A 25916-nucleotide genomic window follows, 5' to 3' on the forward strand; every position below is an offset into this window, starting at 1 on the left:
TAAATAATAGGTATTCATTAAATGTCTGGGTCATTTCCAATTAAGAAAAAAATTATGTTATAGGAAAAAATATTTTTAAAAATTAAAATGGTTTCATCTATAAAATACTAACGTGACAAACAATTGAAGATTTCTTGCTTCCTAGGTTTTCATTAATATTTAAGAGTTAAAAATTTTAATTATATAATTCTATACATAAAATGTAAAAATATATAAGATATGTTTTTAATGAGAAAAATTATAAGAAAAGCATAAAGTCATGTTCTTTATTGATAAAGAATAATTTTGTCTAATTTGGAGGTTAAAGTTGTTTAATGTATGGATTTAGGAAGAAAATAAAAACAAGGTAAAAAATAACCAATAAGTAGGAAAGAAAGATGAGAAAACTATAGATATGAAGATATGTTTCTTGGCAAGAAAGGTTTAAAAAAGACAGAGAGAGAATAATTTTGTATGATAAAAGAAAATCTTCTGTGGTGACTTTTTGTCCTAAAATAAAATGACTGGTTATTTAAAGTGAAATTAATAAAAAGAATTTTATGTATGATCAACTTAGCTATAATTGGAAGAAAATTTATTTATAAGTCTCTCTAAAGATTGAGCTTTGATATTTGAAATACATTAATACAAAACTAAAAATTTTGGTTAGAACAAGATTTTCTTAACATATTGATTTGTTCTTAACAAAATGAAAAGAGAAGGGTTTGACTTTTAATTTCATCAAATTTAGGTTAAAAATATAAACAGGTTTTTAATGTATTTCTTTTTGGAACTTCTCAGATTTAAATCTCAGAAATTCAACTTTTGCTGTATCTCACTGGTTTCTGCTTTTTCTCTCTTTGAGAAGGTCTGAGATGGTAAATCTCTCCTCCAACTTTCTCATCAGCTCCTGTAACTTTTTTCTCTGGTTCTAATTCTGCTGTTATGACCTGATGCTGAAATGTTTCTTAAGGCCTAGAAAAGGCAATGTTTGTCTTCAATGTAACTTGATTCTATAGTTTTAGCTTTTGGTATGTCTAAATTGTATAATCAGGAAACTTCTCATGCCGTTATTAAGAGCTATATATTCCCCTGTCCAAGGTACTAGTTTTCTTGTTTACATTCCTCTATAATATAATGTATACTCATAACCTTGGACACATTCTTCTTGTGTCTGATTAATTCAAGTATCCATTTCATCAGGTTTGGCTTCCTGGTTATCTAAATGGGCTTCCCATAAGGAGGAATAATAACACTGCAGGAGGTTTTTCTCTACCTTTTGTTAACTGTCCTAAGAAACAAAATTTTGTTATATTTCATTATTTTTATTTTATTTTATTATTTACCTAATATTATTTTATTATTGATTTATTTTATTATTTTAGTAAGATAATTTCTGTGTTGTCTATATTAGGTTTTTGAGTACTTAAAAAAAACTGAGCTTTAAATGAGTTAAGATGTTTCCATCCATGTGCCTTTCTAATTTGCTTTTAAAGTTTTTGATTATCATTCTGGTTAAACGAATGACTGTTATTTTATAGTGACTTTTGATTCCATTTTGATCAAATGTTTTGAGCTGTTTAATATCTTTAAGAAACTTCCCCCAAATCGAATCCTAAATTAAGTATTTTTGACCTAGAATTGACTTTGAAATTTTCCAGCTGGGACCCTGGAAGGCCTCAAAGGATATATTTCTCATCTTACAGAGATATTAAATGATTAGGCTTGATAAATTACATAAGAAACATTTTCAAATAATAAATGATACTATGTCTTCTTTTAGTTGCATTTATGGCTATATTGTCAATATAAATGTTCCAAAAATTATATAAATTCATAGAAAACCTAATATGTTATTGATCATAATTCTGGTTATTATCTTAAAATGCTATATAAGAGAAATAACCAAATTTCCTTGTCACTTGTAAACTTTCATCAGATTTTTAACCATGGCTAGTGGTCAATCTATGCACCTGACTGAAGAAATGCTTTCCTCTGCTCAGTTACAGGGAGAATTTCTAACTTACTACCAAGCACTTATTAATGCTCTAAAAACTACCACAAGGTTGTGGAATCCTTTTATAGTGCGTAATCTGGATAGTGTCTCCTGCATCCACATATCCCACCTAAAAAAGATACCTGCACAAGTCTGGACTTCCACCCCAATATCTGACACTGAGCTCAAGTTGACTAAAGCCTCAATGCCAAGACAAAAAGATGCCAACAGCTGAGGTGGACTGCATCCCCCCCAAGACTCCGGACCAGGCCTGTATCCAGATGAATGCTTATACTTACCTTATAGTGGTCATTACACTAAGTGCTTTAGGAGTCTTCATAACTGTTACTATTCTATGTAAAACAGGATACTTACTTTCACCTTGTTTATTTTAAACTAATATGCCCGGCCCTTACACACACTTTATAATTGTTTTAATTATTACTAGTTTAGGAATCTTGTGTATACCAGACATCTTATGTCAAGCTAAGGTAATTCCATGTATTCCTATATTTAGACATCTGTAGACCTCCCTTGTCTACCCCTATTCGAGCCACTTTTCTATCATTAAGGCTTAAAACTTTCTCTCTACAACATGTGACCTTCAATCCAAAAAATATTGTCACTTCTCATCAGCCAGGTACTTTATTTCCTTAAAGAAAACCCACAAAGTTTAGTTAGTAATCCTCAGGAGTTCATATGGGACTCCGTGCCTCAAGGTTTCTCCCTTGGTTCAATTTCTTACATAATTAAGATGGCCACCCTCTCTCCATTTTTCATGATCACAACTATACTGACCTTTTTTCATTCTTAGTCAAGCCCTTGCAGGTTTGGAAAGATAATTCACTGATTAATCTCTCCCAAAGTGTGGTAGATGGAGATAATCTCTCAGAATGCTGGATTTGTCACCAAATTCCAAAGACCATCTAAGATCATTATATATCACTCATTGTACCAGGGATCAATTTCTCTGACACACCAAATGTTACCGTATATTTACATCTGCCCCCTCTGAATGTTACTTTTTATATTCACCACCTAAAATGAGATCTTGCTTCTAGCCCCTGCTTAATAATGTCACCCCCACTAGGTCTGTCTAGCCCCAAACCAGGCACAGATGAATTTTTCTAACTCAGACAAAAAACACACATTTCAGTTCTCACCTTTCTCAAACCATCATCCTCTCAGATTCCCAGCCTCCCACCCTCATTGCTATATCTGGTGACTGACTGTCCAAAACAGAAAAACCAAAGCAAATTATGCCAGCGACTGCCATTTGTTAAATATGAGGCCTCTATGGGTTTCTGGAAAGCCATACATTGTTCCCTGGCGTTTGAAACACCTTACCCATAAGTCAACAGCTAAATAGACACAACATTGGGGGTATAACTTGTGCCCCTAGGGGACACATTTTTGTGTGTGGCATTGGGTCTAACCCACCAACCCACATTTGGGCATAAAGATACATAAATAGCTAGCAAATTGAAGGGCTTTGCCTTCTTGGTCATTACGTTGCCCCTTTCTCTATTCACCTCAATTATAAAAATGGTCCTGCTTTTTACTCCATAAGACCAAAAGAGAATTACCAAGAGGCTATCAAGACACCCAGTGGCAGAGCCTTTTAGGTATAGTTGTTCTGGGGTATGGAACATACACTAACAGAGATAAGAAATTTGTCAGCCACAGTAGGTCAAATTGCTGAACACAACACGAAAAGCATCACACCCCAAGAAAGGTCCCTAAACTCCCTGGATCAAGTAGTAGTAGATAACAGAATTGCTTTAGACGTCTTCCTTGCCAAACAAGGGGAGTTTGCACAATAGCCAACCACTTGTTATACTTATATCAACACCTCAGGAGAAGTAAAGAAAGATCCGTTTAAACAAGATTATCCAATAGGCCAAATGGTTACAAAAAGTACAAACTACTGAACTTCTCAATGACCTATTTAGTTACCTTCCCATGGAGCCAGGAAATTTCCTCTCATCTTACTCTTCAAACTCTTGTCATAATCATTGTCTCTATCTTACTTCTCTTCTTGTCAGTTAAGTACTTAGTGCTATAAGTCTGTGGTTAAAACCAAAGTCATAGTAGCACAACTTACAGAGCTGATTGATAGATAAGATGAACCTGTTGTAATTCCATGTTAGCTAAAAATAATGTTACCCTAAAGCCTTATAAGCTATACCAATTCTCTACCTGTTTACCTAAGCTAATGAATGCCTGTCTACCCCTTCCCTTGCGTGGCCTGAGTTATTCAATTGGCTATAAGCCTCCATGCCACATGAGTCCCATTGGGGGACTTGATGGGCCCAGAGCAGGTAACCATACCAGCTAGGCACCAATATGGAACATGACATAAATTGGTCATCAATGTTGTTTATTAGCAGGTTTCAACTAAAAGGAGGTATGTTAAAATATACTCCCAGCTGACAGACAAAACAGACTTCCTGTGGCTAAAATGGGGCATATCAGAAATGGAATCAAGTGGCCATAGCAGGGAGAGGCTTGGGTCACATACCTCCCCTGTATTACTAACTGCCATAAAGTCTTCTTTCCTGTAACCGGGAAGAAACTAGCCCTTAAAAAACTGTTGAAACAGCTACAACTGAGAGTTTCCCAACTGACCCCAGCAGGCCACCCGACACATGCTGACTGGACCCCTCAACCCACCTCCCGCCTGTGGTGCCACCAGCAGCTTCAACCGGACAGGAGACAGACCTTGCAAACATTCTTTCCTGATAAAACAGCCACAGACCTCAAGCCAGTTTCAGCCAGCTTACAGAGACTGCACAAAACGTCTTTATGCCCTATAGTTCTCCTTTTGACAGAAAGAACCACATTCCACCTCATTTTAATGTTAAAACTCCACCCTAAAATGAACATAGAATGTATGTTACATATATGTTTGCCCACTGGTCATGAGCTTCCCTCATAAATATTCATAGATTTTTCCCAAACCGGCTAAATATGCATATAAGGCAGACCCTAAAAGATATAAATGTCAGCTTTCCATCTTCCCTCTTCAGAGCATGTGTTTTTTGGTTTTCCCAGAGGCTACATTCCCTGATCTGTAGATTATCTCTCTAAAAATAAAGTTTTCTCTCCTTTTCCTTCCTCCATAGATCTCATGGTCATTTGTTAACAATGATTTAATAAAAAACATAAACAGTGAATAGAAATAAGTAAAAACAAATTCTGATTTCATACAACATATCTGTTCATTTTAGGAAGAATTAAACTAGTATAACAAAAAGCATCCATATATTATTATATTATTTTATATTAATCAAAAGATCTATCAAAGCATTAGAGAGGGAGAAACTCATTTTGTCTAGCCACGTAAGATCTGATTTGACAAACAGTTCTATGTAATTTGGGAAATGAGTTGAAAAAAAATCTATATGTGAGAAATACAATTCTATAAGCAACATTGTTTTTTTTTTTTTAACTCCCCAATGTCTGTTTTGTAGACCTTGTTTCTCACCTAGAGAAACAAAGATTTCTCCATTTTATATTGAGATAAGATAATTTCTATGTAATGGAAATGTTTGTGGGAATATTTGTTAACTTCTAGAGTTCTCTTCTCAGTCATTTAAACATACTAAAAAGATAATGTTGATACCTACATGTCATCTCATTAAATGTCTTATTTATTTCTGCAGGGGGAAAAAATAAACACAAAATATTATAAATGTAAAATTTAAAAAAAAGAAAAAAATAGCTGGTACCAGTCTCTGACATTAGCCAAGTTCTTGGCTATGCCACTTAGGTAGAGCGGGTCCTATTTTTCATTATCTGTAAAATGAATAGGTTAATTAAAAGACTTCAAAAGTCATGCCAAGATTTAAGTTGAACATTTTATGGTTATTTTCCTAACTTCACTATTAGAAAATTGCACAGGTTGACTTCATCGGCTTGTTCATACATAATGTTTTACTTTACCCAAAGAGCAGCAGGCAAATTCTTGATAGTTGTTGGAGCTTCTGTATCTTTAAGTCTGATGTAAAGGAATTGAGGTTCTTTCTGTTTCTCAGCCTTTACCTTTTCCGTACCTATATGTTAACAAGTAAAAGAATTTTATGACATATTCAAATAACTAAAACACATACATGAAATATACTTACACATCCTAATAAACTCAGTCCTGGAATGGCAAGTGAGCTAGTTCTGAATAAGCTAAAGTCAATCTGATTAACTAAAAAACACATTCTTCTCAAAGAGTGCTGTCTCAAAGAATATTCTGTGATAATGAAAATTTTCCGTATCTGTACTTTTGAATACTGTAGCCTCTAGCTACATGTGGCTATTAAATACTTGAAATGTAGCTGCTATGACTGATCATATGAATTTTCAATTTAATTTAATTTAAAAATTAAATAGCCATACTTGGCAAGTGGCTAGGATATTTGCCATAAAGTATGAAAGAATAATCTTTAATGTTACTAAAAAATATTTTGTGCCAATGAAAGTTACTATAATTAGGAGAGTATTAGATTTCTCTGACTTTATATGTATTTTTCAGCATTTCCAAAAGAATTTTAATCATTATTTTACCTTACAACAATTCTATGAGGTAATTCATACATTAAATAATGCTAAGTAGGTAGATTTAAATATGCTTCATTATTTAAGACAACTTATGAACTCTAGCTATAAATCATTTAATTTTTTTTCAGGATTTATTTTTTTATTTCAGGATATTATGGGGGTACAAACATTTTGGTTGCATGTAATGCATTTGCCTCGCCCAAGCCAGGGCTGCAAGCATGCCCTTCCCCCATACAGTGTGCTCCACCTCCATTAGTTGTGAGTTTACCCATCCCCACTCTCTCCCACCTGACTGGCACCCAATGAATATTACTGCCGTGTGAGCACCTTAGTGTTGATCTGTCAGTATCAATTTGATGGTGAGTACATGTGGTGCTTGTTTTTCCATTCTTGTGATACCTCACTTCAAAGGATGGGCTCAAGCTCTATCCAGGATAATATAAGAGGTGCTAGATCACCATTGTTTTCTGTAGTTGAGTAATATTCCATGGTATACATATAGCACATTTTATTAATCCACTCATGTATTGATGGGCACTTGGGTTGTTTCCACGTCTTTGCAATTGTGAATTGTGCTGCCATAAACATTTGAGTGCAGATGTCTTTATTATAGAATGTCTTTTTTTCCTTTGGGTGGATGCCTAGTAAATTTTTTCATTATTATTTTAATTAGATTTAGGGGGTCCAAGTTGAATTCTGTTACACGTATATATGGCATAGTGGTGGTGTTTGGGCTTTTAGTGCACTCATCACCTAAGTTATAAAGTATTTTTAAAAGAAAATAATGAGAAGAAAAAATATGTACTAATGCAATTCTGGTACAAAAATAAAGTATATCTGGGTGCAAAGCTGTTTCATTTGTTCAAATAACAATAGTACATGGCATTGTATCTCTATGACAGACCACTATGAGAAGAAGCATATTCACAAAGAAATGTAGTATAGCCATTCTCTGAGAATAGGGGCCAGGGTGGGGAAAAACTATTGTCCTTTAATTTAATAAATTATATTTTTATAGTCACCTGATATACTGTTTGGAAAGCATGACAATGGTATTAATGTAGACCATGCAACAACAGCAGTAAAAAGAAAATCACTCCACCAAGACCACATCCATTGTGGATTATCATTACCATTTTCAGTGCTTTAATAGAGAAAAAATAAAAAATGTCAACTTTGGGTATTTTATTAAAACAAAGCCATAATCAAACAGAGGGAGAGGGAGGGATGGAGGGAGGGGGAGAGAGAGAAATGGAACATTTTCTGCTAATTTGTCACTATTGTTCGTTTTGTTCAGAGGGAGTGGTTGTCAATCCTCTAATCATGTGTTTTTCTTTTGTCTTACAAGATCCTAATGTTTCCCTTTTCCTTCTCTTCCCTGGCATCACTCAGGTTACAAAAGGTGCTTGTTTGGTGCCTATTCTTCCATTCTTATGATACCTCACTTCAGAGGATGGGCTCAAGCTCTATCCAGGAAAATATAAGAGATGCTAGATCACCATCATTTTTTATAATTGAGTAATATTCCATTGTATACATATACCATATTTTATTAATCCACTCACGGATTGACGGGCACTTGGGTTGTTTCCACATCCTTGCTATGGTGAATTGTGCTGCCATAAACACTCGAGTGTATTGTCTTTATTACAGAATGACTTTTGTTCCTTTGGGTAGATGTCTAATAGTGGTATTGCTGGATCAAATGGTAGTACTACTTTAAAAAAAAAAAAAAAGGTGCTTGTTTGTTCCTGTTTAACTTTTTTCTCCATCAGAGGCTATGAATTTGGAAGACTATCTCTTTAAATCTTACCTCTCCTTTAAAATCATTCCTGCCCCACTTTACAAAAGCACCTTGACCTTTATGGCAAGCCTGCCCCTTTCAGTTGCACAATTGCAGATGGGGCATATGACCCTTTAAATCAGATATACTTTTAAATCTCTTTCTTCTAGTCCCTTCTCTGAACTCCCAGATTTAATGTAAATTTATCCTTTGAGTGATCATTCCAAATCACCCTGAGCACCCTTTGTTAGTCTCTCTGTCTTGTCTCCTCTCCTGATAGGAAACATATGGTATACCCCCTAGATCATCTGAAGAGAGTGATGAGGGAACTGTCTAGTGGTGTAGGCAGACTTGAGGGAAATGAATAAGACATAGCCCAAAGTTCTGGGGCTAGCAACAGTAGCAAGCTGTTCCCATAGGTCTGAAGGTCAAAAAGAATGGTCTTTAATAAATGGAGAGGGCAGGCTGTTGAGAGGTTGTGGCCTTCAGAAGAGGGATACAGTCAATCTGGGCACCCACTCGTCAGAAAGAAGCCTTAAGCTGCTTCTGCCTTTTCATCTGCCATTGCTCCTTGCTGGCCAAGCCCAGCTGAAATCTATAATACAGAGGAGTATATTGAGGCTGTCAATATCAGTTAGCCTCCCTGGGAAAAGATTTTAGAAAGATGGAGAGTGAATTTAGAGAGGCAAACAGAATACATTCAGCACTTAACTTATTCCCTGACATTTTATCTATCCCCTTTATGATATTTGTCTGTCAGCTACCAAAACTTTACACTAGCCAGGTAAGAACTAGGTAAGCTGTCAGGGGAGATAGCAGGAGACCTTTCAGGAAGCATCTCTAGAAATAAGTAACTATGGAACTGTTCTTCTGTATCTCATTTTCTATTAGTTCTGCCTTTATATAAACCCAGAGTCTCAGAAATGGAGCATAAACCTCTCTATTTTCTTAAAGTGGTAGGTTATAGCTCCTTAATTAATTCCATCATCTCAAAGAGAGAACAAGAAAGTAAGGAGGAGGTCACTGATGGTACTAATTCCCAATACATAATTAAAACACAGCTATAAAATACATATTTATATCGCAGAAGGAAGGAAATAAAGATTAGAGCAAAAATACTGCAAATAAAATAGAGACTAGAAAAACAATAACGAAAATTAACAAAACAAAGAGTTGGTTTTTTTCAAGAGATTAATCAAATTGACAAATCTTTAGCTAGACTTAAGAAAAAAGAGACAAGACTCAAGTAACAAAAGCCAGAAATGAAAGGGAGTCATTATAACTGATGCCACAAAAATGTAAAGGTTCACAAGAAACTACTATGAACAATTATATGGAAACAAATTGGATAACTTAGAAGAAATGGATAAACTCCTAGAAAAGTACAACCTACCAAGACTCAATCATAAAGAAACAAAATATCTGAACAGACCTGTAACTAGTAGTAAGGAGATTGAATCAGTAATCAAAACCTTCCAACAAAGAAAAGCTCAGGACCAGATGGCTTCCCTGGAAAACTCTACCAAAAATTTAAATAAGAATTACAACAGTCTTCTCAAACTCTTTCAAATATTTGAATAGGAAGGAATACTTCCAAATTCATTCTTTGAGGCCTATATTACTCTAATAACAAACTCAGACAAAGACACTACAAGAAAACTATAAACTAATATTCCTGATGAATACTGATGAAAAAATCTTCAACAAAATACTAGCAAATCAAATTTAATAACACATTTTAAAAATTATAGATTATGATGAAGTGAGATTTACTCCTGCAAAGACTTATATCAAACTTATGAAAATCAATGTAACACACCACATTAACATAATGAAGAAGGACACAAAACACATGATTTGTCAATTGATTCAGAAAAAGCATTTGACAAAATTCAATACCCTTTCAGGACAAAAATATTCAACAAACTAGGAATAGAAGGAAATTACCTCAACATAATAGAGGCCATATATGAAAAGTCAACAGCTAACATGATACTCAGTGGTGAAAAACAGACAGCTTTCTCTCTAAGATCAGGAAGAAGGCAGGGATGCCCACTCTCACCATTCTGTTCAAGATATACTGGAGGTCTTAACCAGAGCAATCAGGGAAGAAAAAGAAATAAGAGGCATCTAAATTGGAACAAAAGAAGTTCACAGATAACATGATCTCATATGCACAAAACCGTAAGGATCACACACACCCCCCCCCCCCACAAAACTGTTAAAACTGCTAAACAGATTCAGTAAAGTTGCAGGATGCAAAATCACCACACAAATATCAGTTGCATTTCCATACACCAGCAATGAACAATGTACAAGGTAAAAGTCTTATACACCAAAAACTACAGAACATTGCTGAAAGAAATTGAAGATGACACAAATAAATGGAAAAATATCCTGTGTTCATGAATTGAACATGGAAATTACTATTGATATTTTTAGAGTTAGAATTAATATTGTTTAAACGTTCATGCTACCCAAAGTGATACACGATTCAATGCAATCCCTGTCAAAATTCCAATGAATTTTTTGCAGAAATAGAAAAAATAATTTTAAAATTCATATGGAACCACTAAAGACCCTTAACAGCCAAATCAATCTTGAGAAAGAAAAACAAAGTTGGAGACATCACCTTTCCTGATTTCAAAATATACTGACTGCAAAGCTACAGTAATCAAAACAGTATAATATTAGTATAAAGACAGACACATAGACCAATGGAACAGAATAGAGGGCTCAGACATAAACTCTCATGTAAATGGTCAAATGATCTTTGACAAGGGTGCCAAGGCTACATAATGAGCTAAGACTTTTCAAAAAAAGTTATATCTACTTTTTTTTGTTTGCATGTGAAAAAAAAAACAGCATTGGGAAAACTAGATATCCACAACCAAAAGAATGAATTGGATACTTACCTTACACCATATGCAAAAATAACTCAAAATGGATTTAAAACTAAATGTAAGGCCTGAAACTATAAAGCCCCTAGAAGAAAGCGTATGGAAAAAGCCTCAGGACATTGGATTTGACAATTAATTATTGGGTACGACACCAAAAGAACAGGCAGCAAACCAAAAATAGACAAATGGACTACATAGAACTTAAAAACTTCTGTACAATAAAGGAAATAATCAACAGAGTATAAAGGCAACTTAAATAATGGGATAAAATATTTGCAAACTATATATTGAACAGGGGCTAATATGCAAAATATATAAAGAACTCCTTCAACTCAACAGCAACAAAAAATAATCTGATTTAAAAATGGCCAAAGGACTTGAATTGACATTTCTCAAAAGAAGATACATAAATGGCAACAAGCATGTGAAAAGATGCTCAACATCACTAAAACATCTGGCAAATGCAAATCAAAACCACAATAAGATATCACCTAATATCAATTAGGATGGCCACTATATAAAAAAGTAGAAAATAACAAGGATTGGTGAGAATGTGGAGAAATTGAAACACTGCACTGTCGGAAGGAATGTAAAATAGTGCAGCCACTATGGAAAACAGTATGAAAGTTCCTCAAAAAAATTAAATATAGAATTATCATATGATTCAGCAGTCCCATTTCTGAGTATATATCCAAAAAAATTGAAAACATGATCTCAAGCAGATACTAATATTTGCACACTCACATTCATTAGCATTATTCACAACAGTCAAGAGGTAGAAACAACTTAAATATCCATTGAAATTGTGGTATATAGATACAAGGGAATATTAGTCAGTCTTCAAAAAATAAGGAAATCTTGTTATATGCTACTATATGCATGAAACTTGAAGATATTACACTATGTGAAATAAACCAGTCACAGAAAGACAAATACTGCATTATTCCAATTTTATGAGGTGGCTAATGCAGCCAAACTCTCAGAAACAGAAAGTAGAATGATGATTGCCATTTTTTGCAAGATGAAAATGTTTTAGATATCTGTTGCAAACAATGTGCATATAGTTAACTACTATACACTTAAAAATATTTAAGATGGACATTTTAGATATATTTGTATGTCTATATTTGCGCATATCAGTCACACTTGCATATATTTTCTAAAAAAAGGTTATTACAAATTAAATATATGTTTATTTATAAGCTATAGTATCTATTCAGTAAATATATTAAAAAGGAAAAAAAATGGCTTACTTTATCTCAGAAGTATTATTCTCAGAGACCTGAACTAGTGGTGCTCCTATCACATAACCTAAAGCATATCCAAGCGTTGATGAAGCATCTGCAATACCTATAAAATAAATATTGAAATTCAAGCAACTTTATAAGCCTGCTTTGTCATAAGATGATAAAGATTAATTGACTGAAATGGATTACTTCTGAAAGTTGTTCTGAGCATTCTATATTAGAGTTCTCAAAATAAACAGAATCAACAGGAGATATATCCATATATATATCTCCATATATAGCCAAATATCTATCCATCCATATATATATATATATATATATATATACACACACATACATATCTATCTATCTATCTATAGAGAGAGAACAGGGAGATTGATTTTAAGGAATCAGTTCATACAGTTTTGAGCCTAACAGGTTCCAAATTTGTAGGTCAGGCCATTAGGCTGGAAAATCAAGTAAGAGTTGATGTTGCTGTCTTGAGGCAGAATTGCTTCTTTGGAAAACTTCAGTCTTTGCTCTCAGGACCTTCAACTGGTTGGGTGAGGCCCACCCACATTATGGAGGGAATCTGCTTTACTCAAAGTCTACTGATTGTAAATGTTAATCGCATCTTAAAAATAACATCACAGAAACATCTAGATTGGTATTTCACCAAATAAATGTGTGTCATAAGCTAACTAAGCTCACATAAAATTAACAATTACACATATTATATTATCCAATGCAGGTATTAGTGCTTTTTACGCATGTACCAATAACCTTCATTGCTTGGCAAGTATCTCTTGAAAAGATGATAACCATTAACATAGTTTTGTTAATTAAATTAAAAAAACAAACATACAACTCAGATAACTGAATTATATAATTCATTATACCTTATTTAATCTATTAATATATATTTAATGTAATATAAATAAACATTTATATTTAGCATGAATATAAATTCAATATACCTTATTTCATTTTAATTTTTGGCACTATAACAAGATAATACTTTAACATCATCACCTTTGCATCTTTCACCTTAGCTACCAGCATAGCAGAAGATGGCAACACAGTAAGCTTCTCTCTATAGTATATAGATGTGTGTTTTAATTGCTATTCAGTAGAACCAAAAGTAAATCCCACAGATTTGCTGCTACCCACAACCAACACTAATAAATTACTGCAATGTTTTTTCTAAATGCAAACAGAAATATGAATATCATCTATTTTACTTTATTAATGTGACTTGTTTTACCTATGGTGGAAAATAATTATTTTGGTGAAAAATAGCATTAATATTTTCTTTTAAGTTGCCTTCACAATAAGTATATAAAAACTTTACATTTATTTTCAAAAATGATAGTTAGATAACTGTATAAATAAATGATCAGAATATATTATACAATAAGAAAGTATAGGCTATTCTGATAGGTCTCCAGAATTACTTATGGTAGGATACAGTAGCATAACCCATTGTAAATAGGGGATACTATGTTGCATTCAATTATATATATATATATATACACACACACACATATATAAATATACATATATTTGTATATATGGTAAGAGTATAGTATTTATTACTTAAGAAAGTATGTATTTTTTCTATTGGTCTACATATTTTCAGTGACATTCAGATGACCTGTCTAGAATTCTAAATTTCTAGCAGCTCCTCAAAATGAGGTAGTTCAAAGTGATTTTGAAGTGAAGCATGCCAGTTATCATTTATTACAATGTTATCATAAGGGCCAACAGTTAGTACTTCTATATCAGTTTAGATATGCACACCAAAATATAGAAGCTCATCAGTGAAAATTCAAAATAAGTCAATCCTATCAGAGGAGAAAAAAACTTACCTATATAGGTACCAAGTGAGTGTGTCTTAACGCTGTCATCAAGAAAGGTTATTCCAAGGATATAAAGAGGCATTCCTGCTATTCCCTGCACAGTCAGCCCAAGGATGAAGTAAGATAGGTATTTCAACTTGAAAGATGGTTTGCTTTTCCGGCAAGGACTGATAACCTTTGTTGCTTCGCAAATATCTTTTGAAAAGATGATAATTACATTTTTGTTAATTCAAAAGTTAAACATACAATAAATATGCAGTATGATTTATGAAATATTTTCCCTTTTACAAGTTATTTCCACCATTATGCTTTTTTCCTTTAGTTAGCATTTCATTTATATTGAATGTAGTAGTACTACAGTCAGCCATCATGTTCTCAGAAAAATGCCCTTATGAAAGAAAATTTGTGGGAATACTGGAAAAGATGCACATATTATAAACCAAAACAAAATGTACAGACATTTATGTATGCATACATACATTTATATACCTATACATTTACACACACATATAACATATTCCTCTTAAATTTGGCATCCAGTTCTCCTGGCTTTTGATCTCAGATCTGAATTATCAAAGATTAATTTCTGAGTTCAGTCCTATGTCCAGTTCTTTAGCAATCTTTATATTAATTCTGTGTCACCCTGCTTAACAATTTCCCATTTTAGACCCAATAACTTCTAGAATAGAGGCTCATTAGGACAAAGCATTCCATGGTAAGCATTTCTCTCTGTTAGAGTTAGTCATGTGGCCATGCATTAGATTTTAATTTCCTTCGGGTTACAGTGTATTTCTTATACTTTTTTAATTTGCATGGTGTTAGAACAGTATTAAATAAATGTTTGTGTAATTGCATTTGTTATTAGTTTGGTAGATCTACACAACACTATTAAATCATATTTATTGTGGCCATTTTGGTTGAAATTTAACAAATTCTCTTAAAATATTATTGTGGAAATACTATTAAAGTGCAGATTGCAAAATAGTACACAAATGGAAACTTTCAGCTGTCTTAGTACCCACATGGAATGATGTCTGGCTCCATATCAAATGAGAAGGGGTCTCTAGAATTGTGATTCAAATGCTGATAGTTCAATTTTATATAGACATATTAAGCTGTTATGATATAAATATCAATGTGATATTTCCAACACCATGACCCCTCAGTTCCTTGAACTCCTCTCCTCTTACACACTGTACTTCACCTACCTTAGCTACTCATTTTAAATATCAAAAATAATAACTACAAGCCTCCTCTAATTGCAATTTCAAGCATCTACATTCTAAACACCTCTATTTTTCCAGCTCACTCCTTCTTGTAACCCAATTCCAACAATCCTTAAAACTCATCAGGCTAATGATCCTATAATCCATTGATCCCATTTCCTTTCACTATCCCAATGTCCCTTTCATGTCATTACTTCTCTCATTATCATCTAAACACTTGTAATTCCCTTGTTCTCTTTCAGGTCATGCAATCCCTTGCTAAAATTTCGACCCTAGTCAAACTCTTTTTCCCACTCTATCCCTATACCTTTAAAGTTGAATGTGGCTGGAGAAAAACACACAACCATACGAATCCTACTTTGAATTCGCAATTAATAAACTCAGGGAAGTCCTTCATGCTCCTTTTTCTTTTTTTTTTTTTTCCTTCTATTTATTTGTTTATTTGTTTTTGAAATCCCATCATTCTTGTTCTCATGTTGCTGATAATCATAAAATATGTCCCCAGTCTATTTACCCTTCCTTTCTCCTAGAAAATTCAAGTTGCTTGTTTTTTTTTCCCCCTAGGGATCAAGTCCTGAGCTTTCTATTGATTCATATCTGAAAACAACTATTTTCCCAATAGAATAAACAAATCTTTTAGTACCTTTTGTCATACTAAAAAAAAAATCTCTTTTTTGGACTGTAAGTTATATGGCCACTCTAAGCAGCAACCAAGAGAGGAGATGATTTCAAAAAGGAGGGAGTGATGAGTATTACAAAATGCTGGTAATAGCTCTAGAAATATAACAAATAAAAAGTTTTCATTATGTTAAATAGCATGAATTACATTAGTGACTTGATGAAAATAATTCTGTTATAGTGTCTAAGATCCAAGACATATTTAAGTGGTATCAAGAAGGAATAGGAGATAAAAATCAAGACATATGAACAATTCTTTCAAAAATTTTGTCTCTAAAAATGGGAAGGCTGTACAAAAAGATAAACAGGAGACGCTATTGTTTAAGAATGGAAAGAACAATGGGGGAATGGACACCCTTGAAGCTCTGACTGGGGGCGGGGAGGATGGGCGGGGCATGGGCAATATACATAACCTGAACTTTTGTACCCCCATAATAAGCCGAAATAAAAAAACAAAACAAACAAACAAAAAACCCAAAAACAAACAAACAAACAAAAAAAGAATATGAAAAAAAAAATGCCTAACTCCACTTTGCATTCCCCACCAAAAAAAAAAAAAAAAAGAATGGAAAGAACATGAACACATTTAAGTGTCAATAAATGGGAACCAACAGAGAAAGAGAATGTGCAGAAAGAGGAGGGAGAAGATCTCCAATGGGACAAAGTCCTCAAGGAGAGGGAGAGCACAAGATGTTTAGCAGGGTACATCGCTTCCATTTTTTTTTAAGTGCTCATGTGAGTTTATTTCCATGATAAAACAAATAATTCAGATGAAGTATTATTAATAGCAACAAAAAAACTCAAGAGCATTAGTGTTAACATATTTCTAATTTTTTAAGTAAGAGTAATCCATTCAGAGTGAAAAAAGTAGATTCATTTGCTGACCTCAAAACTGCCAGCCAGAGTTACAATAAACTTATAAGATCCAAAGATGATGCCAGTAATAAGAATCCTGTGATTATGTGTTCCCTTAAACCACGAAATTTGGAAAAGCACTAAAATGATAAAAGAATGAAGTCTCGAAAGGAAATGTGACGTCACTGAGTCAGAAACACCCACTGAGCCCAAAGACCTTGGTGTCTCAGACTGTACAAACCACTGACATGCAATGGGTTAAGGACAGGCTGGAGTGAACGATCCATCTAAGATGGAAATAATTCAAAAACAGCAGAATATTCTTGTGACCTCTCTTGAAACTCTCCCTGTGTTCATCTAGTAAAAATCTTTCCCCCTGCCCTTTCATTCCTTTCCCTTAGAGTCTGCTATTTAATTAATTATTTTTTAAATTTGAGAATATTACAAGGGCATAAATGTTTTGGGATTTTTTTTTTTCCATTTTAACAGGAAGGAAGAAGTAAAGAATGTCAACATGCAAACACAGGCAAAATTATAAATTCTATGTCAAGAAGTTAAGGCAATTTTCTTTTATGACATGTATTCTCCATCCAACACAGAAGATAAGAGTTAATTGAAGAAAGTCTAAAATCCTTGTTGTGAATTATGGAAGAGAGCTTGGATTTAAAAAATGTTTTTCGGTGAACAGATCCATTTGAGAGCGCAATTGAAATTGACAGCAACAGATTCATTGTAAGACTGATCAGCAGCCGAGGTATATGTAAAGATGTGTGGTTGGGTCAAAAGCTTTACAGGCCAGGGAAAGGAAGAGCAAGGGGACAAAGGAGCTTAGGATAATGATTACAGTGTGTTTGAAAATCTCTAATATTTCATATTAATATTTTTAATTAATAATTTATATTATGAATTATCAATTCATAATAAACTCAATATTTCATATTAGGGGACATAAAATAAGTTACAAATGAAAGGAAGTAACACGAAGCAGAATCTGATGAAGGAAGAAAATAGTTATCACTATACTGAAGGTTCCAATGAAAGAAAAGAACTTTTGTCTTTGTCATATAAATTGGAAGAATTGATCAGTGTAATCAGAGACCTGGATAATAGACATTTAGGAAGTTCTCCATAAAGTGACAATGTACTGAAACCATGAATACGTGTAGGGGATCACTTAAATGTAGATCTCCATAAACCAAAGGTCAGAATGTGATACAGGTGTTTTCATGAACTAATGGAAAAATCTCAGTTTTAACTTCCCAAGCATGTAGTGGAGTATAATATCTACATGTTGACTGAGGCACAGGGGTTGGAGATTAACACGTCATCAGTACAGAAGACTTGATGGGGTTGGGGCAGCAGAGAAAGAGAATAAGAATTGCTTGTAAATGGACTGTACCAAAGATGTTCAGACCACTCATAAGAGACGATGGGCACAGCAGCTAACTGGAGAGTATAGAAAGCGGACAGAGTAGGAGAAATATTCAGAAACAAAAAGATGAAGGAAAAAAAGATAAAATAAAAAATATAGAAATGCAATATACATATATACATATATATAAGTAGTAATATATGTATATATACATAAACTGAAATATGAACATAGAATAGAAAAGTAGTTATGTAAGAATTAAACTTTCAAACATAATAAGTAAAATATCTGCATAAATCATTATTTGAAATGAGCACTTCTGCAGACTATTTACTGTATTTCTCCTTCTCTGGTATGAAGCACAGAGTCACCCCCTAAATACACTAAATAGGTATTACATGAATTTTATGCTCCTAATCAAACGCAAAACATAAAACATTTAGTATCTAGATGATATAAAAAGTCACAGAAAGAAGAAAGACTGCACTGTTTCTACCCCTATGACTCCTGTTGAGTACTGATTGGCATTTTTAATATGTATCAAGCAGTGTTCCCTAATTTTTCACTCTTTTTGACCAGAATAGGGTTAAGGTAAACATAGGAATGAAGTGTTTTCTGTTCCTTTCTTCCCATAAGTAATCTTCTAGTTTAACCACCTGTCAAATGTTCCATAAGTATAAATATATGACATACATGCATATTATATAGTTCATATACTGATATATCAACATATTGTTTAATATATGAATGATACAGTATATCAATATGTTGATTATAGTAATTATTGTATTTAATATGAACTATTTTTATATTTAATATATTGGAAATGCACATCATAAATACACATCATAAGCACACTCTGTACATTTCATAAACATGTACTATACGTGTACACACACAGACATCCTCCTGCCTTTTGTCACCATATCTTGCTAAAGTCCAGTTTAAAAATGCCAAAATGGGCAAATGTATTCCAATACAGATATAAGCCTGTATGTGACAAGAAAGGACTTGATACAATAATGTCAAAAATAGAGCTATGAAACCTCAAATAGCCTTTTGATCTAGTGGAAATAATGCAAAGACAGTGGAATAAATTTTTAAAAACGGCTGGGCCTGGTGGCTCATGCCTGTCATCGCAGCACTTTGGGAGGCCAAGGCAGGAGGACCACTTGAGGCCAGGAGTTCGAGACCAGCCTGGGCAACAGGGTGAGACCCTAGTCTCTACAAAACTTTTTAAAAAAAATTATCTGGGTGTGGTGGCACACATCTGTAGTCCTAGTTACTAGGGATACTGAGGCAGGAGGATCACTTGAGCCCAGGAGTTTGAGGTTCAGTGAACTGTGAGCACACCACTGAACTCCAGGCTGGGTGACAGAGACAGATCCTGACTCAAAAAAAAACAAAGCGAAGAAGCCACAAATTTTTTTAAGATTCTTTTTTTTTTTTTTTTTTTTGAGACTGAGTCTCACTCTGTTGCTCTGGGTAGAGTGCAGTGGCATCAGTCAGCCTAGCTCACAGCAACCTCAAACTCCTGGGCTCAAACAATCCTCCTTCCTCAGCCTCCCAAGTAGCTGGGACTACAGGCACACACCATCACACACAGCTAATTTTTTCTGTTTTTAATAGAGATGCGGTCTCACTTTTGCTCAGGCTGGTCTTGAAATCCTGACCTCAAATGATCCTCCTGCTTTGGCCTCCCAGAGTGCTAGAATTATAGGCGTAAGCCACCACGCCCAGCCAATTAAGACTGAAGTACTATGTCAAAGAGCAGCTCCCATTTTGAAATAATAGGAGTAGCTACAAAGGGTCTGATCTTTCTTTTTTTGTGTGTAGATTTATGGTTTTATGTTTGTATTCATGCTTGTGTGTGTCTGTGTGTGTGTTGAGGTCAGAAAAAAGACATTGATTAAAGCATATGATGGAAGACATAAGGAATTACTCAGGTTCTCAAGAGAGTCATAACATATATGAAAGTTAACAAAAGAAAAAAATTTTGCAAAACAATTATCCCAAAATATTCTTTCTCCTCCTTCCTAGGTCCATCTCTTATATGAAATAGTCTATGATCATGACATAGATGGTCACTAGGGAGCTATAATTAATTAGTAAATTTGGTCATATAAATCGATATGGATGGATGGATATACAAACAGACAGGTATCATTGTCTATTTCAAGTTCCTTGAGCCAATGATTTAAATGAATATTGATTTGATATATGACAGTATATTTTAAAATCTTACCTTCAATTTCTACCTTCTGTTGATTATATCTGCTATTAATGAATGGATAAGCAAGTAAAAGTGATCCAAATCCTATTAAAAAGGAGGAAACTACAATCCATTTTATTCTCTTATTCCCTTCTCCATAGAATGCTACAAATATTGCTATCAGGCCAGATGAAATATCATAACTGAATGCCAATGCAAAATTTTCAATGAGTTTCAGATTATAGTCCTTTTGGAAATTGGCAACGCTCAAGTCCACAAGAGAAAACAAAATACCTAAAAATGAAAAAATAAAAAAAAAGAAAGCAATAATATGTATTTTAAGAGACAAACTAAATCGCCATTATAATTATTACAAAGCAAAACTGAATTTACACAGATTTAAGGTTATTTTACATTATTTTGAATGTTTAAAACTTATAAGCATATAAAGATTTCTTTTCTAAAACACTAATTGGCCTTGACCTCTATGAAATAATTGCTAACTGAATTTCTGAAACTATTTTAACTACCTCTATGAGTAATTTTCTGAAAAATACTAATTATTATATCATCTCATTTAGTACTGCTCTTTATTTTAATGTATTATATTTCAATTATAAAAAAATTAGTAAGTATTAATATAATGACTGTTTATCTAACAGACAGAATAGGAAATAAAACATTATCAAAATAGTTGAAGCCTAATGCATTCTCCCCCCAAAATAAATCGATATAAAAATTGGTTACAAAAGTAGTACATTTATTGGAGTGAAAAGGGAAAATAGTTACAAATCCAAACTCATGATATCCATACAACCAAAATTGCTGGAGCATGGGCTGCTGCTACTCCTTCTGCTGCCGCTGTTAGAACTGCAATCACTACCTCTTTTTGCAGGAAGCCAGGAGCCCATACTATTCCTAATGCTATGAGAGGCAGCTCACAGACACCTGCTGCTTCTCCTGCTCTTGCAGTTGCCAGAGCCAGAGCCCATGAGCACTATACTGCTGATGGAACCACATTTATTCATGAGCATAAACTCAGGAGCCTTCAATCACTCAGCATTGCTCCTGCTGCCCAAAACACCGCTAGAAACAGAGAAGGGAAAAATATAAGTTTCCCTTTGCCCCTTTTCAAACCTACGGCCACAGCCTCTCACTAGCAATACCTAAGTGGAAGCCCACTGGCAAAGAACTCTGGGAAATGTAGTTTACAGGCTGCCAGTCCCCTGGCAAATAGTGAGCAATGGAGTCGATGGCCAACAAATAACTCGCAGAGTTCACCCTTTGACTATTCAGTATACATTTTCAACCTTCTTCCTATATGTAAACTTACATAAAAAATAAATAGCAACATCATCATGCTTCTGCATAACATATTACAATTATTATTCTTACAAAGATGCTCTCACCTTTTCCCAAAAAAGAGAGACACATAGACCAATCAATCACCATATCCATCTCAGGGTGATGTTAATCCTCCTAATTTTGTCATAAACCTGCATGTTTTTTCTTTAACCTAAAAACTAAATTGCAAAGGCAACCACCAATAATTAAGCAAACATATCACAGGCCTAACTAAATTTGTGAGAGAAGTGTATTGCCAAAGAAACCAGAAGCCACACTTGGAGCCACAACTAGTTTAACAGACCAATACCAAATTTTGCTGCACTCAGGGGAAGAATTTTCTTTAACTCCCACTTTAGATGTCACCAAGGAGGATAGTGTTCAAAGCAGGAAATATGTACTGTCAGTAACTGAGTCCATCTCTGGGATGGAGGTATTAATTCTCCTTCTAAAGGAGGCATAGTCTATAACCTAGAGTAAATTTATCTACCTTATATAAAGTATTGATATAAAAATAAAATAGGAAGGGAAAGAGGAAGGGAAAAAATAAAGAATTGGGATATATACATATATAAACGTATACACACATAAATGTATATATGTTTTGTGTGTATACACATAAAACAAACGAGAAAATGCACAGCTGCTGCAATTTGTGTTTCTTTAAATGGTTAAGAGACCACAATTGATATTTAAACTCTTTCTACTATTCACCCCCTTTTCTACCACTTGATCCCACATAACATATATAGTTGCTATTTTGAAGCATATATCTCATCCTATAGGACAGTACCCCAAAATTGTTGATTATTGTCTACTAGGTGGAGTCTTATCTGAGTCTTTAATACAACATTATAATTATCTCTAATGCCAAGAGTTTCTGGTTACTGAGATATATAGTAAGATCAGTGAATTCCATGAACATGAACCTCTTGCTGTATTTCTTTTGCTGTAAAATGAGTTCCTTAATTAGAAGCAATGTGAGGGTAAATATGATCAGAATGGTACACAAGGCATTCATTAAGTCCAATTATGGTAGTGCTGGAAGAACCATGGTGACAAAAGAAGAACCCATATTTAAAACAAATATCAATTCAATGAGGATAAATTATTGCCCATTTCATAATAGAAGCATAACCATGTAATCCACCTGTGCAAGCAGCTGGGTTTCACTCAAGAATGGAGCCATTTCTTAGATTATATTTACTTTTCCTGGTAGCAAGGCAGGCACTAAGCACTGCAATAGCCAGATCAGTTCTGGTGAAGGTAAAGCCATTCATTCAGCTCTTGTATAACCTCCATATAACCTTGATGCAGTTGTCACTCTGAACAAAAGCCCACTGAACAAGAGAGAAAATGGCCAGGGAAAGAGGCTAGCTAATATTCACAGGATGTTTATCTATCTACCTCATTATCGAAAGCCTCCTGTGCAAAGGATTTCTTTTGGTGAACATTCACATAGGATAACTCTGTTCATTTAGAGACACACCACTTACCCAGCCTTTCAGGTCACCAAACAGTCAAATCACTAGGCAATGGTTAGCATGGTATCCAGGCAATGTGGAAGATCAGATGCACTGCTGAATGTTGTCCACTCAGAGGACTTCCCTTTTCCTCTAATTTTCAGGGTCTCCTCTGAGTGGGGCTATAATGCTACCATAGCACACTCCCACCTTCAAAAAACTACAGAGGCTCACCAAAAACTGTGTCTCTTTCTTAATAGTGGATGGTACAAATGAACAGTCCTTCATTTTAGAAGAGAGAGCCCTGCATATTATAAACCAATTGGTCTCTAGAAACATTACTGAAGTGGCAAGGTAATTTTTGATACATAAGATATTTTCTCCCAAGACAGACTTTATGTTAGTCATCCTGGAAAGGCCAGGTCTGATTCTAGTTATGAGTCTGGCAGCAGCAAGGGGTGGTGCGATGGGTCAAGAGGGGAGTCAGTACTCCCTTAAGGTGGGCAAGGTCAATTCAGAGTCTTTGAGCAAGGGGTTGACTTCTCTTCAGATATAGAAGAACAGTTGCTCCTACTGGCAACGGAGGTATGGGATTTGGGGATTCATGGTTCTCAGATTCACTGAATTCCACATGAATGCCTTTATCCTAATTCTCACAGTTCCACTCTTCTCCAATCAATATCCCAATTCCCACATAAGTGATGTGATGAGTCTGTGAGTTCAGCTTGCACTGTAATTCTGCAACCTGTGAATAAGGGTTGGTACTGCCCAAAATAAACAGGATGTGGCTAAAAATGATAAGAGTTTCCCATAAAGCCATTAGAGAGGCTTACAGATTTTCTAACCGCACCCTATACTTCTCATTTTCTTTGTGTAAATATTCCTGTGAAATCAAAAGCAGTCAGGAAACCCTAGAATTTTTGTAGTCAAAAGTTCCACCATAAGAGTCAATCGCAGAAGGTATTTGGTTTCCCAAAGTCTTGCCTTCAATAAGAACTTTATCCTAGGCAATATTTTAAATATTTTTTTTGTCATTATATGCCACTGACTTCCAGTGAACCATTTTCAATAGGCACAAATATCACTATTTTGATTGTTTTCAAGGCCAATCAGGTCAGATAACCAATTCTAGACACCCACCTTTGAGTGTTTGTTTTGTTTTGTTTTTCCTAGTTTAATACCTAGTAAGGAATACTATATCAAAAAGCACACAAATTTTGTAACTTATAGACAAATTACTTTTATTACATTGGCGAAGCTAAAAAGGTTTATCCAAAAACTTTTCAAACTTTTTAATATTATCTCTCAGAACATTTTTAAAAAGTAAGAGAATAATTATTCTTAATTCACATTTGCCTATTTTAACAAGTTTCTTAGCCACATTTATCACTAACAAAAAGGAATTTATATATTTTATGAAAAACATATTTTAATATTTTATTTCTAGTAGTTTTCATAAAATTATCTACAACTCATCAAAGTTGCTTTTTATAGTTTTACAGTAAAAGGTTAACTCCGCAGGGCTGGGTTGCTTAAGACAGGCCTATTTTCAGGACTGGCCCTTGACTGGCTCCTAGGAGATGATGAACTCGGAGCAAATGGAATACTCTGCACTTTTATAAAAGCACTGTTATACAGGTGAGGCCTCGAGTCACATCAAACCAGTTTGATCACGTAGTTTATGCTAAAAATGTGATTTATAGTGAACACCTTTTTCATTGTGGGGTGTGAGTGTAAAGTCTGAATAGCTGAGGTTAGCCAGGTGCTGGCTGCCTACATAACTGACACCTAAAAATCTCCGAACATCAAGGCTTAGGTAGACTTACTTCATTAGCAACACTTTGCATGTGCTGCCGCACATTATTGCTGGAAGAATTAAGTATGTCCATGTGACTCCACTGAGAGAAGACACATGGCAGCTTGTGCTTGGTTTTTTCTAGGCTTCACCCCATGTGCCTTTTCCCTTTGCTGATTCTAATCTGTATCTTTTCACTATTATTAACCAAAGCCATGACCTTTTTCTGAGTCCTGTGAAGTCCATCTAGGGAATCATTGACCCTGAGTGTGATCTTAGGGACTCCCAACACAATAGTTAATAAATCTGAAGTTGTCAAAGTATCTAGCAAGCTCAAAAAAAGCACTGCTAAATAAAGGATGTTTTCAATTATATGTTTGTATTAAAATATTCAATTATATTTTTCTATTAAAATATTTCAACCAAAATATTCCATTCAAAGATTCTTTCTTTGACACATATTTTAACAAAACTCTTCAAATAAGTTGTCTCTATTTATGATTATTTTGAATGTTTCACTAAATTTAGCTATGCAAAGTTGTAGGCCTACTTAAGTTTATTCAACTCTTATAAAAATATAAATCTGTCTAATTAAGAATAAAAGCACTATCCAAAATTCTACCCCAAACAGAAATTTGGACACAGCATAATTAAGGAATTTCTAAAGTAAATCTCAC

At 34.2% G+C, this 25916-nt stretch overlaps 1 protein-coding gene across 1 annotated transcript in view; it reads right to left on the reverse strand.

Moving 5' to 3' along the window:
* Positions 1-25916, reverse strand: part of SLCO6A1 (solute carrier organic anion transporter family member 6A1) — a 79815-nt gene that overhangs the window by 47672 nt on the left and 6227 nt on the right. The window contains exons 2-6 of the mRNA XM_069492235.1: positions 20671-20931; positions 14304-14489; positions 12463-12559; positions 7549-7670; positions 5921-6030 (exon numbers count right to left, since the gene is read on the reverse strand). Coding sequence (XP_069348336.1) covers positions 5921-6030; positions 7549-7670; positions 12463-12559; positions 14304-14489; positions 20671-20931 — 776 coding nt within the window. The remainder of the gene's footprint in view (positions 1-5920; positions 6031-7548; positions 7671-12462; positions 12560-14303; positions 14490-20670; positions 20932-25916) is intronic.

This window comes from Eulemur rufifrons, chromosome 17 (genome assembly GCF_041146395.1).
Source record: "Eulemur rufifrons isolate Redbay chromosome 17, OSU_ERuf_1, whole genome shotgun sequence".
NCBI lineage: Eukaryota > Metazoa > Chordata > Mammalia > Primates > Lemuridae > Eulemur > Eulemur rufifrons.